Source organism: Pundamilia nyererei, unplaced genomic scaffold (assembly GCF_000239375.1).
Source record: "Pundamilia nyererei isolate P.nyererei 1_Seehausen unplaced genomic scaffold, PunNye1.0 scaffold00144, whole genome shotgun sequence".
Classification (NCBI taxonomy): domain Eukaryota; kingdom Metazoa; phylum Chordata; class Actinopteri; order Cichliformes; family Cichlidae; genus Pundamilia; species Pundamilia nyererei.
In genome coordinates, this window is record NW_005187545.1 from 1,331,480 (window position 1) to 1,348,408 (window position 16,929).

General features: G+C 40.1%; 1 protein-coding gene across 4 annotated transcripts in view; it reads right to left on the minus strand.

The window, feature by feature from the left end:
- Positions 1-16,929, minus strand: part of ptprub (protein tyrosine phosphatase receptor type Ub) — a 188,094-nt gene that overhangs the window by 7,128 nt on the left and 164,037 nt on the right. For all 4 annotated transcript variants that reach the window (XM_005744492.2, XM_005744491.2, XM_005744490.2 and 1 more), the window contains 7 exons: positions 13,746-13,862; positions 12,621-12,775; positions 11,103-11,238; positions 10,281-10,430; positions 7,480-7,794; positions 4,872-4,997; positions 2,849-3,006 (listed from right to left, as the gene is read on the minus strand). In XM_005744492.2, coding sequence (XP_005744549.1) covers positions 2,849-3,006; positions 4,872-4,997; positions 7,480-7,794; positions 10,281-10,430; positions 11,103-11,238; positions 12,621-12,775; positions 13,746-13,862 — 1,157 coding nt within the window. The remainder of the gene's footprint in view (positions 1-2,848; positions 3,007-4,871; positions 4,998-7,479; positions 7,795-10,280; positions 10,431-11,102; positions 11,239-12,620; positions 12,776-13,745; positions 13,863-16,929) is intronic.

Below are 16,929 nucleotides of genomic sequence, written 5' to 3' on the forward strand. Positions count from 1 at the left end.
TAAAGCGCTTTGGGGTCCTTAGGGACTAGTAAAGCGCTATACAAATACAGGCCATTAACCATTTACCGTGGTGCAGTATTTTCTTTCTAAACTACCGGTTTATGTTAGGAGTAGGAGGCCCAAGTGAACGTAAAACATGAAATGAGAGCATTATCGAAGAAAAAAAAGAGGCTTCGTGGCTGTTTTCGCTCATGGGACACTACTGCATAATTTAACAAAGTGTATGCCATGAAATAAACATTTCTTGAAATGGAATATAAAAATTTGGCAAGTGATTGACAAAAAAAGTTCAAGCCTTCTTCATTAATGCATCAAATTAGTTTGATCCATTGATATAATTTGCAATCTATAATATATACTTAGTCATGCTATTAGTGTAGCACTGTGTGCAGTCAAACTGACCACATTAGCTCAGACTGAAATACAGCACCAATAAATGGTTGGATATTTGTACATAAACATTTTTGATTCCCAAAAGGTATCTGATTCCCGTTGGTGGTCTACTTTTTCCCTTGCACCACTACAAGAGCGACATTTGTGATTCTGAGTGGAATGTTTCAACAGCTACCAAATGGATTGTCATTAAAGCAAGTGCCAACATTCAGGGTGCTTTTTTTCTTATCTGAAACCCTCAATAGGACAGTTTTAGTATATATAACATTTTCTAAGACTTTATATTTTGATGGTGATCACCCTCAAGTGCCCTGAGGCGACAGTTGTTGTGATTTGATGTTATATAAATAAAATTAAAATTGAACTGATCACGGCTGATGTTACTGGCTAAACATCAGGATCATAGGAAGAATAAAACATAGATGCTGTTTCCTGGTCAAATGCAGAAGTGCCTGGAAGGTTTTATTCCATCCAAAAGAAACCAGAGGGCGATAGCTGTGGCTGCAAAATCACTCCCAGTCTCTTAGAAGTTGAGGCAAAAACAGCTTTCTGACTCAGCCTCTTTACACACTTTACTGCTGATTTTATGGTTTCAGTCCCTCATTTCGGGTCACACACAAAAAACCCTCACTGGCTAACAAGCTTCAGCCACAAGTCTTCAGCCCCACTGAGTGTGCATTTTAACATTTTGCAACCAAGAAGGTAATGGTGGAAAAATCCATCTCAAGACTTCAAAATGGGACTTTAAAAAACTATGGTGATGTAATTGTAGCTACATCCATTTTTCATACTGTCTGTGATCAGCATGTTAGCTTTATCACGGTGAACGTGCTAGCATGCTTAGACTGTTAGCACCGCTTTAGACTAATACCTTTATTATGAGTTTAATTAACATATGGTGGGCAGTGGGTGCATGTGCAGTACTGTACAGAAGATCCATCCCCCATTTCTTTGTATTATGCTACAGGAGCAGTGATTTCTTGAAAGATGCAAACATAGATTGAAATACAGTGCATGAAGCAAAAACAGAGCTTTTACAGGCAGCTTGAAAGTCAGTATTTGCTACGGCCTCCTTTATTCTTTAACACAGCCTGAACTTTCTTGGGTAGCTTTCTTGTAATTTCTGTAAGTAGTCAGGAATAGTTCTCCAGGCTTTTTGAAGAACATTCAAAGCTCTTCTTTGTGTTGATGTTGGCTGCCTTTTGTTCTGTTCTCCATCAAGATGATCCCACACTGCTTCCAGTGTGGGATCATTTCCAGGCTGGAAAATTAAGCTAGCAACAAAGTGCTAAAACATACAATTTAAATCTGGCATATTGACTCTTGGCTGAGTTGTCACACATAACAGTCAGAAAAAAACGATTTATCTTACGAGACTACTTTAACAGATAACAAGATAAAAATCTGGATCCTTGGAAGCAAAATACAAGGAAATGATAGGAGGCTCAAGACTTTTCCGCAGTACGGCATATATATATTATCTATATGTACTCGTCTTATTTTTCCAGTATGAAATACATGTTTAACTGAATTCTGGAAAACAATAGTAGAGTGTAAGCAGAAAACAATCAGTAATCTGATGACCCTGTATCTGAATTCCTATCTATCTCATAAAAACAGCATTTGTTTAAATTGAAACACAATATGAATATAAAATATTTATACAACATAAGAACAGCTATATGAGAAACACTGTAAGTAGTTTGAAATTGAGAAATAACACAATAGTGTGGCATTTTTGCCTTGTATACTCGCCCGGTCATCATAAATGTAAAACGCTATCAATAAGCTGATGAAGGACAAGCCACTTCCTCTCTCCTGAGACAAACGCAGCCAGGTGGGCCTGGGAGATTCTGCAGTGTATAGAAGCAATATTAAGGCAATCAATCGTCGTCAGTGCTCTGGCAGTGCTGGATTTAGTGTAGTGAGAACCATCGCATTCTGTATTAAGCTATAATTGATTTGATCTCCATAATCTCTTTCCTGGTTGTCGTGGGTAACACTGTGTGACAGCACTGAGTGATGTGCTTCTGGATGGGGGCGGTGGGGATGAGCGTGTGATGGGTTGGCAATGAGCTGGACGGCCCATTCATATTCATCAGCAGGGTGTGCTCTCCGGGGCTTTAGGACAACACAGACGCATATAACACCACTGACTTCACAGCACAGCACGGCGCAATTTGATTTTCTACAATATAAATACTGCCATGACAAATCACGCTGCATCTCACTGTGCCAAATCGCACATAACGACACAAAAACAAGGCAAGAATCGGTCGCCAATTTTACATTTCCTATGTTTTTTCATATACTTTTGCGACATCTCCCACCAAGAAAACGGTGTCGGCTTAAAATGCAGTCTTCAACAGCAGCAAGAGCTTTTCAGAAATAAAATGGGCACATTACTGCCTTCTGTATCAATCTGCGTGACGCATGCTGCTAAAACATTACTCACAGGCAGTGCACAACTGTGCGTCCTTCTCCACACTCCCTTTGCCACTTGTGCACTTGAGCCAGCAGGTTGAGGAAAGCCTTCTTGGAGTCTGGAACGTCGCGATATGCCGACCAGCGCAGAAACTGGAACTGACACATCACCAGCTGGCCCTCTTGGAGCTTCAGATACAAGAGAAAGCACACAACACACATATCTGACACCATTGTTCTCTTTTGCTGAATATATGTATGCATGTGGCAAATAAATTGTTCTGGGTGTTTCTGTACATCTTGTGTGGTAGCCAGTTAGAAGCTACTTTTGAGTGCTCCCCAGGCTGTGTGTTGGCATTCGGCGCTGTGCTCACTCAGCAGCCTGACTTTGAGATATATGGGTCTGTGGGAGTAAGAGGGGCCCGCGCTGTGTCTGAAAGAGGTCCCTGTGTGTTCATAACCTTGTCCTGTAGAATCTCACCCAATACTTAAGGACCAGCGGAGAACTGTAAGTCATGCAAATTGGGCCGGCAAAGACACCGACGATGCATGGAGGAATTGCCTCAGTGGAAGCGGGATTTACACAGTGTGCTCTTTTTTGTACAAACCACATATCCGTACATATGCTTACAATGCACTTCCTTTGACTTTTACTCACTACCCTTGTATATCATTGTCAGGCAAAGGAAATCTACTCACTAATGCACAGAGAGGGGCTGAGTGAGGGAGAGGTGTGCGTTATTTTTGTGTGATTGTATTCCTTCCATGCTGTGTTAAGTTGCCCTCTCCCTGACTGTGATGTGCGCTGAGTAGAAAAGAGGTGCCATAGATAGAGAGGGGAATGACGGGGGCAGTCGACACAGGAGGTGAGGATGCCAATCAAGACAGGAAGTTCTGGGCACCGCTTGTCGTGCTGCTTTTAATGGCATAGGGGAAACGCCTTGCATACAGATTTCTTTAGTAATTGGTTGATTTTGATCCTGAGCAGAATGCAAGCATGTGCGTATGTAAATTCCTGAGCATAAAACACGCATAACTACATATAAACAAACCAAACAGCCAACACAGTGAAGTGAAAATGTTCTAGTCCTACATATAAAACACATTTGGGAATTCTCTTCAGCTGAGGAAAGACCAAACTAACATTCCACTGTGCTTCCTCGACTATGACAGAACCACTGGTGCCTTCTTATTTTTTTTGTTTCTAGCCTATTTTCAGAGCTCTACCTAACGCTGCACTGTTTAAAAGGTGTGACGAGGTTTATGAGCAATTCAAAAGAAAATCTTCTTTGCTGCCGAAAAGAGTAGACGGCAACTGAAAATATGGCAGGCATCACAATGATGAAAGGTTCCTTTTTAGTATGCCAACGCGCGCATAAGAGAGGGAAGACACCTATCTAGGTAATAACAAGAAGAAATTGAAAAAGCGAAAGACTGACCTTTATGGCATGCATGTCAATGGCTTCCTCTTGCATGTTTTTCACGAAAAAGAAAATTCTTATAATAAAAATCATTCTCATGGGAATGTTTGATGGAAGCACTGGGGGCTCTGGTTCAATTTTCTGGACTGCTGAATATCAAAAGAATGTCCTTTGTAGTACGTATAATAAAGTCTATGAATAAAACTTCTACTCATCTGCCATTGTGCTCGATACAAATTTCCTGGCTCTCGTATAGAGTGTATTTTCTTAAGGGGACTTATTTGACAAACTCTTCTGTCCCATGAGGCGTAAACTAGTGAAGTGTTGCCGTGTTTGCATTAGTAACGCAAAAGCGCACACTATACGGAAATACAGTCTCATGTGAAACCCCGAGTTTCAGTTTGCATCCATAAAGGATATTGTAGAAAATGTTAGATGTATAACATTTATCTAAACCACCTGTAATACTTCTCTAGATTTTCAGGTGCACGTTAGAGGTGACGGCTCTGAATGTACTGCAGGTAAAACCTCCCGCTCATACATTTCTAAAGCAGTTTAACTTAATATTTGTGAAATATCATCGAGCTCAATAAAATGTCCTGCGCTGGCTGTTTTGGGATGACAATGACTCACCCTCGTGACGTTCTTGACTCGAAATAGACGAGTTATGACGTCCTCGTCCGCTGACATAGACAGGAACTCCACTTCCATTGGCCCGTACTGCTGTAAACCAGGCTCCGGCCAGTACTGGACACATGGCTGCACAAACAACATGGGCAGAGATGAGTTCATTAGTGATTGAGCTTGAAAGAAAATGCATTTTTATGTAGCTGTGGCCATAATACTTGTTCTTAGAGCTCTGGATTATCAATTGCTGCTGGTGTTTATTAAAATAAAAGCAGCAGTTGGGTTACTGTGTGTTTTCATGGAATTTAAAAAGCCACACTAGTGTTAGTTAGAGAAGTTAGAGAAGCATTGCGAAGGGAGAGACCTAATGTGCTTTGAGAGATTTCAACAAGAGGGAGACAGAGCACCGCAGCCCAGCAAATGAACTCTATAACAGAGTTTATAACAAGATCTTGCAGTGGACATCTTAAAGTGGCTATAACTCAATTTTCAGACAAGACCCCACGGGCCGAAAGAAACGAGATGAAAACTTTTTAAAGGGGAGTGGATGAAAAGTGGGATTGAATAGGATCATTGCATTTGTTTTATTTTGTCTAGATTAGATAAGGTGCTGCAAAGAACAGCCAGAAAAAACAGCACAGCACCTATTCTCCACTTAACATGTGTAAACCAACAGTAACGATGAAATATTCAGAACATTTATTAACATTTTAGCAATGCTCGTCACGGCTTTGGAGGTTATACTGATAGTTTAACGCTTGAGGACAGATTTTACAAACTGCATTTGGTAGCTTTCACATTTAGTCATAAAAATTATAAGTATCTCTGTCTTAGCATATATATTTATAAATCCAGTATTGTTTGTGCTCTACTTTCTTCCTTCTTCAATTTTTTCCATCTTAGACCAAACGCCTGTTTTTCAAGGATCTGATGCACTGTAATACATATTTCACAAAGTTAATATTTAAAGACGGACTGAAAACCTTGTAAATCTAATGCCTAAAGGACAGAAAGGAGAATGCGTGAGCTATTATCTTCAGTGCCTTTGGCTTTTACAGGTGAACTCTGCAACTCACTCCTTATTCATGCCCATATTCATTATGCAAGACTGTAAATACAAGGTACTATGAGACTATACACAAGTACTTTAAATTGTCCTTCTAGTAGTACTAATAATAAATTGATGAAGGCCAGCGTTACTTTGTGTTGCAGACTTATGTATTTAAATTGTTTTTGACTCTTGTAGGCTGCATCCTTATTTTAGGACTGTTCTCACTTGTTTTGAATGCTTTTCCTTGGGCTACATTACTGGACTGCAAAGATTTCTTATTCCTTTATTGCCAAACTGATGAGACCCAGTTGTACCTGTCCCGCAAGCTTAATTATTCAGCAACCTCGTTCTCTCTGCACAACTATTTATGTGCCATTAAGGACTGGAAGCTTGCCAATCTCCTTAAGCTTAATTCCAACAAAATGCAGTCAGGTTGTGCCAGCTTTTGGCTCTTTCACAGACTATGCGTTTCCTTCTGCTACAACTCGAGGAGTTACATTTGATCAGCTTCTCAGTCTGGTTTCCTATATTACTACCACAAGCTCATTAAATCCTGTTTCTTCCAGCTGACAAATGGCTTGAAGAGTGAAATCATTACTTTTCTTTAGGGACACAAAAGCAAACTACACGCTTCATGTTTGCTCAATGCTTATAATGATTTCTTATCATTATAAGCATGATAATGCTCAGAAGAAACTATGTGAAAGATATGATTATGCATGACCACATGGAAAAGACAGGTCTGCTGGGGTAGAGAAATCCATAATAACTTTACAGCATATTGTTGTTGTTGTTAATTAGCCTTCCGCGCTCCCCGTGGGTTCTGTTTTAAGACTTTAGAAAATGGCAATAACGTGTGGCAGTCACAGATCTTATCTGTTCAAATTCCATGACAGTTTATTTCTTTTCTTTTTTTTGCCTAATGTCATCTTAAGCCCTTATTCACCTGCTCCAACCACATGAAATCGCTAGTGTTCAGGATTTAGCCTAGCAAAGACTTTAAAAGTCCTGAAGGCTAAAAAGGACAAGTAATGACCACTAATCTCATATTATGTTTCCCCTAATTATTTTTAATATTGTTGGTTTAAAAATAATTTAAACCAAATTATTTTTTTTAAAAATTATATGCTCATGAAAAAATGTGAGCTAGTTAAAACAAAATCTAAGATGTGGCTGGAGGGTAATGCAAGCCTATTCTTCAGAGATGTATCTTGAGAAGGGAAGGAAAAACTGGGGCGAGCGTTATCTAGTCATGCCTTGAGATCAATGTGGTCAGGGATCAAAGCCCAACAAAATGGCATGAAAGAACTAATCCCGAGCACAGTAAGATACAGAAACTGTACAGGCGGGGGATGTCAGGGAAAGTCTCGAATAAACTTCATACAACCCCAAGACTGAGAGTAAAAACTTGCACAGCAAACAGCGGCTCCTCTGTGTGTGTGCGTGCTCACGTGCGTGTGTGTGTGTGTGTGTGTCAGATCTCAAATGTTTTAAGACATCTCTCTCTTTTTTCAGTGTCAACAAATCAATGGCAATAAAAAGTACCTAACACTTTGACCTTACCCAGGCAGAGTTTGACTGATTTAGCTGGTTGAGCATGACCACTGCCGTGCAGCCGTAGTCAAAAACCAGCCGCCAAAAATCGGCCGTGGTGCCTGGCAGAGGGTGAGGGGTCACAATGAAAGCAGCCTGCCGGTGGAAGCTGTCAGCGAGAGCAGCGTTGATGTAATTGTTACTCTCCCCTTCTGTCGTGACCAGGAACGCAAGGGCGCGATCGGGCGGGAGGACATCCATGCTGCGGTTCTTCTCTCGGTTTCTGGGTAAGAGAGCAATGCTGCACTCCTCCACATCCACGTGGGGAGTCACAGAGTTCAGCGTCTGAAAATGGAAATGTGTAAGAGGCCAGGTGAGGATAAAGTGAAATTTGAGAAACCATTTAAAAGTGGAATATGTGAGGGGTGATGAGGCACCGCAGAGGAGTCTGAGATCTTAGGAAAGAGAAGGAGGTAGAAGAAGTGAACGAGACAGGATGAGGGAGGACTGGAAAAAAGAGAATACAAAAAGACCAATGATGGTAATTGGTTTAGTCTTTGATACACTGAGCATCAGCAAACTAACTTAAAAGGAATAAAGCATAAGATTGGCAAACTGCGTAACAAAGCCGAGTGCAATAAAACAAATAAAAAAGAAATGTTGCATACTAATTTTCCATAATGAATTTAATCATTATTACATTAAACAACTTGAAAAAAATATTTGAATAATTAATGTATAGCATCAATAATAGATCTGTGACTTGCTGATCTCAGTGCTACCAATTGGCTGTTAGCCACAGGATGACAGAGTAAAAGGCAAACACAGCTCTTTGGTTGGTAGGGAGGCTTTTAGCATCAATGCCTGACAGAGAAGTTTACAGGATCAAAGCAGGGAGTGAAACACTTTCCTATATGAAAAGGTAACTGCTCCCTACATACATCCATCATAATTTATACAATATGCATATTTTATGAGGATTAAATGGCACAAAATCATAAGGAGAAGCGCAAGTCTTTTTCGGAAGCACTTTGAAATGCTAAGTCACAGTGTGTGCTGGTTGAGCAGCGAGCGGCAGAGGAAGGTGAATGAAGCAGGTAAAGCGTTTTGGAGCACAGCTGGCTCTCCTGTCTCCTAATCAAAACCTAATAAAATCTTCTGAGAGCACATTCCTTTAAACCACTCGAGGGGACATAAGTGGCAAAGAATAACAATGGAAACTAACATCATGTTTCATGTACGCACACATACATTATAGATGCAAACACGCCACACAGAAATATCTATTAGTCTGTTCCTTTATGCGCTCTTTGTCAAACTGATGTGTGCGCTACAAAGAGCATCTTCGTCTCTGCATGCGTGTCTGTGTTTTATTTGTTTTTCCCAAACAACCGTTCATCCTTTCTCCTTCATATCTGACAGGCGTGTTTGAAGTTGTCTGGATGAGCAGTTCACATATTTTGGTTAAAAGTTGACTGCATGTGAGATATTTATGGAACACCTGTGTGGTGTAGCTGCAATTACCGTGAATATATTCTCAACCTGTGGGAAACCACGCAGTGGAATCCAGGCACACTGAAAACACCAGCTAAAATAATAAAACAGTCCTCAGCTAGCATGTTAAATGTTAAAGTTCATGACAGTACAATTAGAAAAAGACTGAACAAGTATGACTTGCTTGGAAATGACCTAAATTTGAGTTCCATCTGAACAAACCACAAGATTTCTGGAACAATGTCCTTTGGACAGACCAAAGTGGAGATGTTTGACTATAATGCACAGCACAACGGCACAAACACCTCATACTAACTGTCACAGATGGAGGTAGAGGTGATGATTTGGGCTTGTTCTGCAGCCACAGGAGCTGGGCGCCCTGCGGTCATTGAGTTGACCGTGAGCTCCTCTTCGTACTAACGTATTCTAGACTTAAATGTTAGGCAATTTATTTGACAGCCAACGCTTGGTTGAAACTGGATCATGCAACAGGACAATGATCTCAAACACAGCAGCAAAAAAATCAGGGTGTTGCAATGATCCAAGATCCAAACTTCCGACTGATTGATGGTTTGATTGCTGTGGATAAATGAATGCCTGTAAACCTCAATGAAATAAAGTAATCTTATAATGACGAGTGGACTAACAAAGGCATACAGAAAACAATTCAGCTTCATGTTATTGTTGCTGACGGTGCTTATTGAACCGTGAGATACACTATTTTCACATAACTAAAGTGGCCCAAATTTCTGTCTGTGATCGAGTTTTGTCTCATTTCTGTTTATTATCCGAGTTGTCTCTATGTTGGTCCTTTCTATCTTCACTTTCACTTCACTCCCCCGAGAACATGGCTGGCTGTCCCTGAGCCTGCTGTAGCTGGAAGGACTGTTTGATCGTTGGTGTGCTCTCTCGAATATTCTGGGGTCTTTACCTTACAATAAAAATCGCCTTGAGATGACTGTTGTTGTGAACTGGTGATATATGTTAAAAAAAAGAACAAAAGAATTGAACTGAATTGAATCAACTGCCTGCAGGCGAGGGTGTTTAGGGAACACTGGTTACAGGGTCTGCAAGTAGCCTGAATGTGAGATGCTGAGAGAGCACTGGAGTTAAAGCATTGGCAGACAGCCTGAAACTCACAACCTGTGAGATACATTTATCTTACTTTCAGCTAAAGAAAAGTAAGTGCATGTCCGGTGGCTGTGCTACTATCTGAATATCAGCCAAACAATATTAACTAAATTGAGCAAACCTACACTACATAACTACAAATGACTTCTAACTTGTACACAGTGGATCATTATTATGGCTCATTCTGACTTTGCAGCAACACTGACCTGAAACTCCTCTCGAAGCTGAGAGGAATTACTCTGAGAATCCACTCGCAGCATCTCTTTGTAAGTGACAGCAAACTCATTCACCAGGATGGCCGTCTCTCCGCACAGACACGCCTCTAGAATAGCATCATGGATGAAGATATACTGCTCCTGAAAAGACAGCAGGTGACATAATTTAGTTCATCGTTCAGGCTTTTGAATAACACATCAAAATATGTTATCTGAAGGTTGTAAGCAACCAGATGCTAAACACTACAAATGACGCAGGTTAAAACAGAAGCAGGTGAGAAACGTAAGTAAATAATCGAATAATAGTCAGAATGGGAGAAATCTTTCATAACCCGCCTTGTTCTGAATTAAACATGTGCTTTAATGCTAGTGGTGTATCAAGGCCGCTGGAGAATAAATAAATATTTATTTGTAAACAAACACATGCAGTGTGCATTTAATTAGTGCGCCCCTGCAAATAGCTACAAATGCAATAAACAGCCAAGTCAACGTTGGATTTACATAATAAGAGGTAAAAATGCAAATTATGTGCACATCAAAGAACAGCACGTGCCTACACAGCAAACTGACAAAGAGACAGTCTTTTCTCTAAAACTTTAGCCGTGACCTTTACATACATCTAGAAGTGGGAGTATGGAAATGTACCCCCCTCACTTTTTGAATTCCCAAACAACAGAAGGAAAAAAGGAATTTTTACAAGCTTGGCTTTTCTGGGGGGGTTTGAGAAGATTATATTAAGGATCGAGATGTCACCTGCTAAATATGTGACATGTGCAAGAAATTGTGATTTCCTGGCTGCACTGCTGTCCTCACCTCCGTTTGAATCATGTTGATACGTCGAGAGCAGAGGGTTTTGACGCAGTTGTAGATATCCACCACGCCCTCACACTCGGCCATGTCCAACATGACATCCAGCACAATGTAGCAGCCGGTGCGACCTGCCCCCGCACTGCAACGGAAAGACCATCTTTTATAAGGAATTGTGTCTTAAAACATTAAAGGTCTGTGCATAGAATATGAGGGACCCATTGGCACAAATGGAACATAATATAATCATTGTGTTATAAATAAGTAATCAATATTGTTTAAATGGCTAAGAATGTGACAGATCTGCCCAGTCTTATATATCTACAAAATGCAAGTACATGGGTCAAAAGTTCTCATACACTCGTGGGCATGAATGTCATTGTAATTTGGGGCTTTTAATGAGCTGTTCTTTTTCCAGATGGGATTGACTGGACAGCATACATCTTTGGTGGCTTTAAAAAACAAGAAATGGCTGCTCAAGTTTGAATTTATTTTGGATTTTCTCTCATCTACACAGGGTCAAAGGTATACATATAGGCTGAAATATAGACATACTCCCCAAAATCTTTTAATTATTGGTGATTAAGATTTTAAGATGTCTCTAAACTTGCCTATTAACTACTCAGTAATGATCAGGATGGAGTACAACTCACATTATCTCTTTGCAGTATAAAAAGGATTTGTTTGAAAGGAGTCACTGTACTGGCTGATACTCAAAGCAATGGGAAAGTCTAAAGACCTCGGTGAAGATCTAAGAAGGTGAATTGTAGAGTTACGCAATTTGGAAAGGATTCTTAGAGCCATTTCTAAATAACTGCATAATACAAGATCATCAGATCAAACAAGTTATTCGGATGTGTCACTACTTTACCCGGGTTTAGAAGAAGAAAGTTGCCACCCCAGAGGAGAGGAAGTTAGGATGTTCAGGAACAACTCAAACAATAAGACTCAAGTCTACATGAACCATGAACTGGAAACTGCTGGAAACTTCAGTCAATGTCCACATTGAAACAAACTTGAAGAACTGTGAAGTTGCCAAACAAGAATGAAGCCTCTGCTTCAAAACTGTCACCTTCAAGCTCAACTGAAATTTCTGGCTGCCCACATGAACAAGCCGAAACCGGAGAAAGGTCTTATCGTCAGACGTTTATTGTCAGAACTATTAGTGGGGACGTATATATAAATATATTTGACCCTGTGAGCATCAGAGAAAATCCAAGATAAATTCAAACTTGCAAACTCAATTCTTGATTTTTAAAAACCTTAAATATGTTTGCTGTACAATTCTTCCAACCCCGAAGAAAAAAAAGTTGAAAGAAATCCTTAAAAGCGCAAAATTACCATCACATTCATGCCCATGTTAGAGCGACACATAGATATCTTATAGTAGAGTGCAGCGGTTTAGTGAGAGAGAGAGATTATACATATCTGTTACGCCAAAATAATGTATAACAGTTATAAAGACAAAAGTTTATCAAAAGGTTATTAAAACATATATATAGCACTTGCAAGGCATTACGGTACCTGCAGTGAACCACGACAGGGCCAGCATCAGGTGGCGTAGAAGCTTTAACCCTTCGTATAAAAGCCAACAATCCAGTGGCGTGATAGGGCACCCCGTGTTCAGGCCAGGATGTGAAGTGGAACTGACGCACCTCATGCTTGGTCGAGTATCCTCTCTTTTAACAGAAACACAGTGCACGTTAGTAGTTCAGGGAAAAAACAAAAACCATTGGCATTCTAATGCTAGCAATAGCCTACAGGCCTTGATCTCGCAGAAGATATGCTACAAACTATTCAGAGACTTTTTACCCTCTGTGATAGATGTGACAAATTTTTTTGGTTCAGAGTGAGGACACCCAGGACATTATTTACGCGGGGTGTTAGGTCTTCTAGGACAGTTAGGCCTCTGGGCCCCACATGTTAGGAGCAGCTGCAATCTGACAGATGTGCAGAAAGGAATTACTAAGGCTCTAGGGAGCTCAAGGAGGGGTAGCAGCTTTCTCTTTTCTTCTGGGAGGCTGCTGCAGTCACGTCCCAATTTCTTTTTCCATACAGAGATGACAAAGTAAAGCAATGCAAAGCAAAGATTTGTTGAAGACAGAAATCCAAAAAAAGAAAGTAAAAGAGCTATGAAAAACAAGCTGTCACCAGCTCGCAAACTCATGCCGATTTGAATAAGCAGCAGTTTGTGCCCGTGGAGAATGACTGTGACAGTGTGATGATAATGCTGTGTTTGTGCCACTGTCACTCCAGCACTGCTCTGAGCCCTTCCAATGAGAGATCCCCCAGGAGATTGACAGGATGGAGGCCATCGGGGGCACGGCACTGTAACAGCTATGCTGGAAAGACAGCAGGGGCATCCACAAAGCTACTGGTGTTAATTCCTCTCAGTTTAACACATGGACCTCGTGTCCATCAGCAAACCCCATCTAGTATCTAATCCCTTCTATTAATGCTCTACTTCTAATCCAAATTCCTGCTTCGCCAGGTAACATGATTAAGTTGTGTTTACATTGGTGAATCACAGAAAGAGATGAAGCAAAAACAGAACAAGATAAAAGGAATGTGTTTACGAGTAATCACAGATGATGTTCTACCAGGAAAGAGCAATCACAAACTGAGAATATAAAGAAATGCAAAACTCACCCTCTCCACAGCAAAGGTGCGAACTGTGTATTCAGCGAGTGTCTCTGTCTTAAGAAGAGTGATTTTGATGTCACCATACATCTCGGTGTCCTCTGGCCAATATTTGCAGCATTTCACCTGTTTCAAAAACGCGAAGGCGAAGTTTTAAACAATATTCAGAACTGCAAAACTGTAGAAAACGTGAGAGTAGTCAGTCTGCAGACAGAGAATAGTCAAGACACAATCTATTTTTTAAGTTTTAAACTTCTTTTTCTCCTTTTATATACTATCAGCATGTTAACAAATGGCTCACTGTGTTGCGTGAAATCACTACCCACACTTTTATTGAGTGGATTAAGCGGGTTGGTTTATGGTTTTGTGCACAAGCCATGCATTTATAGACTCCATCATGAACCGACGGCTCTCTGCTGAATTCCCACTGACAGCAGCGCTAACTCAAGCAAAAGATCATTGGATGTATAAGATCTTTCTCAAATCTTTTCACAAAAGACACTGGAGGCTCAGTCATCTTTACTTCCTAAAATGAAGAGTAATGGTCTGAAGGCTTAAGTTAGGGTTTGTTAGATAAATCTAAGAGCCCCCCTAGCATGTTTCCTCGTGTCAGTATTGGGTTTCTAGGGACTAAAATCCTTCCTGCGACATTTGAAATGAAACTACTGCATTTAGAGAGAGCGCATAATAAAATACTACTCTTTAAAAACACAACCAAGCCATTTTCAACAATTCATTCCAAAGTAAAGGAGATAATTGTAAAATGCATGAACACTATTCAAAATAATGAGATGATAATAATAAACATGAAGTACTCAATTTCATGGTTTAACGAGAACAGAAATATAATGATGTGAAATTTATCAAGTTAAAAAAAATGTATTTATTTATTTAATTTTTTTTTTTTTTTTGGGGGGGGGGGGTCCACACTTCAAATGATGTGGAAGAAAAAAATAACAACCTGTTCTTTTGCAGATATCTTATCTTAGAGAGCAAAGAGAAGAACAACACAATAATCACATAATGAACAGCAGGGCAGTAAACTTTTTTATTGTACCACCACCCAGTACAATGGAGGTAATTCTTTTTAATTTAATGGATGTGTTGTTTGAATTCAGCCACACAGACCACTTCTCCAAACTGGACAAACGACTACTGTGTGATTTTCACCATCCGCCACAGTATATGTTCCTCCCGGCTCGAATGAAAAGGCTGGAATATTTAAGGTGGGATTTAAAGTAACTATGTTTATGTAAGGTAGAAAATAATACTGCTTATAGCAAGCAGAGCGTGTTCGCAGACAGCAGCTCTAGCAAAGATACTGTATATATGCATTTGCAAGAATTGCAGTTTCATAATGTTTGAAATGCATGCATTCACCAAAAAACTCCACAGTAGCACACAGAGACAGGTTTGTGATGATTTCTGAACATGGTACAGAAAGTTAAAGCTATCTTTAAACAGTTTTGGCAAGGAATTGACTGAGTTCATTTATAAAAGTAAAATTCAATAGGACTTTTGGTCCATCCTTGGGCAATACTTTAAATATATTGTTTCTGTCAGATGTGCGGTCAGCCGAAGCTACAAATTAAAATTAACTTACTAAAAGCAACAAGTTGCTGTTGATGTGTGTTTACAAAGTATCCTTATATTCATCCCAGCTGCCCCCTAGCTAACAGAACCAGCCCAGTGTTGGAGCAATAGAAGTCGTCTCTGAGGCAGAAAAAAAGCCGTGGGTGCACTCGGCTTCAGAATAAAGCAAACACTACAACACAATAACATCAGTAAACTGCACGCTTTATCTGAAGATTTCTAAGACACATCTTGAAACTTCCTTTATTTTAGAAAATGCATAACAGCAATCTGAAAAAGTAAATATAACTGTCTGACTGTAGCTTAAGACATTTAATAATTTACCCTTGAATCGTCATGCAGCTGTTTTTCTTAGATTTATAGTGTACATATTATTGATTAATGCAATCTGCACCACCCTTACACAATGTCAGGCTTTTTTAAACTAACCTCATTTTAGCTTTTCTTTTGTTGTTATCACTGTTGTATGTATCAATGTTTGAACTCTCCCATAATGACCCTTACTAGGCACAACTTTGCTGCTAATTTATTGTTTATTGTAGACTATACTATGCTGCTTTAACACAGCAGCAGGCTAAATGAGGGATCAATAAAATAACCTGCCTGTCTAACTGGTTAGGAGGTAAATGAGACAATGATGATAGCATACAGTAAGTTGCTATCACCAAGCCAGATAAGCAGGGAAATATTCTCTTTTGGTGTTTTGCAGCATTAGCTTGGCATGAAATCGCACAATAAACTGCACGTGTGTTAAATACAGGCAGTTTAAATAAATCCACCAGAATCTTTAAATAAATCTACCAGAAGCAGATGGCTGGCTTAATGACATAAAAGGAAGGAAACAATTTGCCTGGTACTGTCCAAACAAAGGCTGAGTCACGACAGAGTAAGAATAGGATGGCAATGTCCTTGTGATTAGGAAAGAAAACAAAGCAAACAAGAATGGTGGCTGCACAAAGATTTCACTGAACCTTGCATTCAGTGACCTGTTACAACTTGTAACAGCGACCAACTGGTTGCCCAAAGGTTGAGCCGCAACACCCTCGACCTCTGACCAACCGCTTTCAATCACAAGGCAATTGCAGGGGTCACCGGGTGGGAGGCAACGTGTCTCCAAACACTCATTGTGCGAATTGAACTGACTGCAATCAATCTCAGATACATCGGTGAAAGTTTGCAGATAACTGGCATAGAATTTATAAATACAGACAGATTGCCAACATGTTGCAATCAATCTAAGTCAATCTGTGCTTCTCAGCAGTAGGGGATGAAATTCAGCTGATTGTATTCTGGTTACACGTCCAGATAATGATCTCTCTCTCTCTCTCTCAGGTAGAGCAGGTCATCTACTACTCAGAAGGTTGGTGGTGCAATCCCTGGTTGCTCCAGGATATGCCAAATATCCTACGTCAAGACACTGACCCCTAGTTGGTCTTCGATTGTTTGTGATTGTCAGCAAGTTGTATAAAGCGCTTTGAGTGCTTAGGTAGAGCAGCAAAGTGCTATTTAAAGACCAGTCCATTTACCATATAAAAGCAAGGTTGTCAAGGATGTTATTCTCCACTTAAATCACCATCCAGCAGCAACTACCTATGTGTGG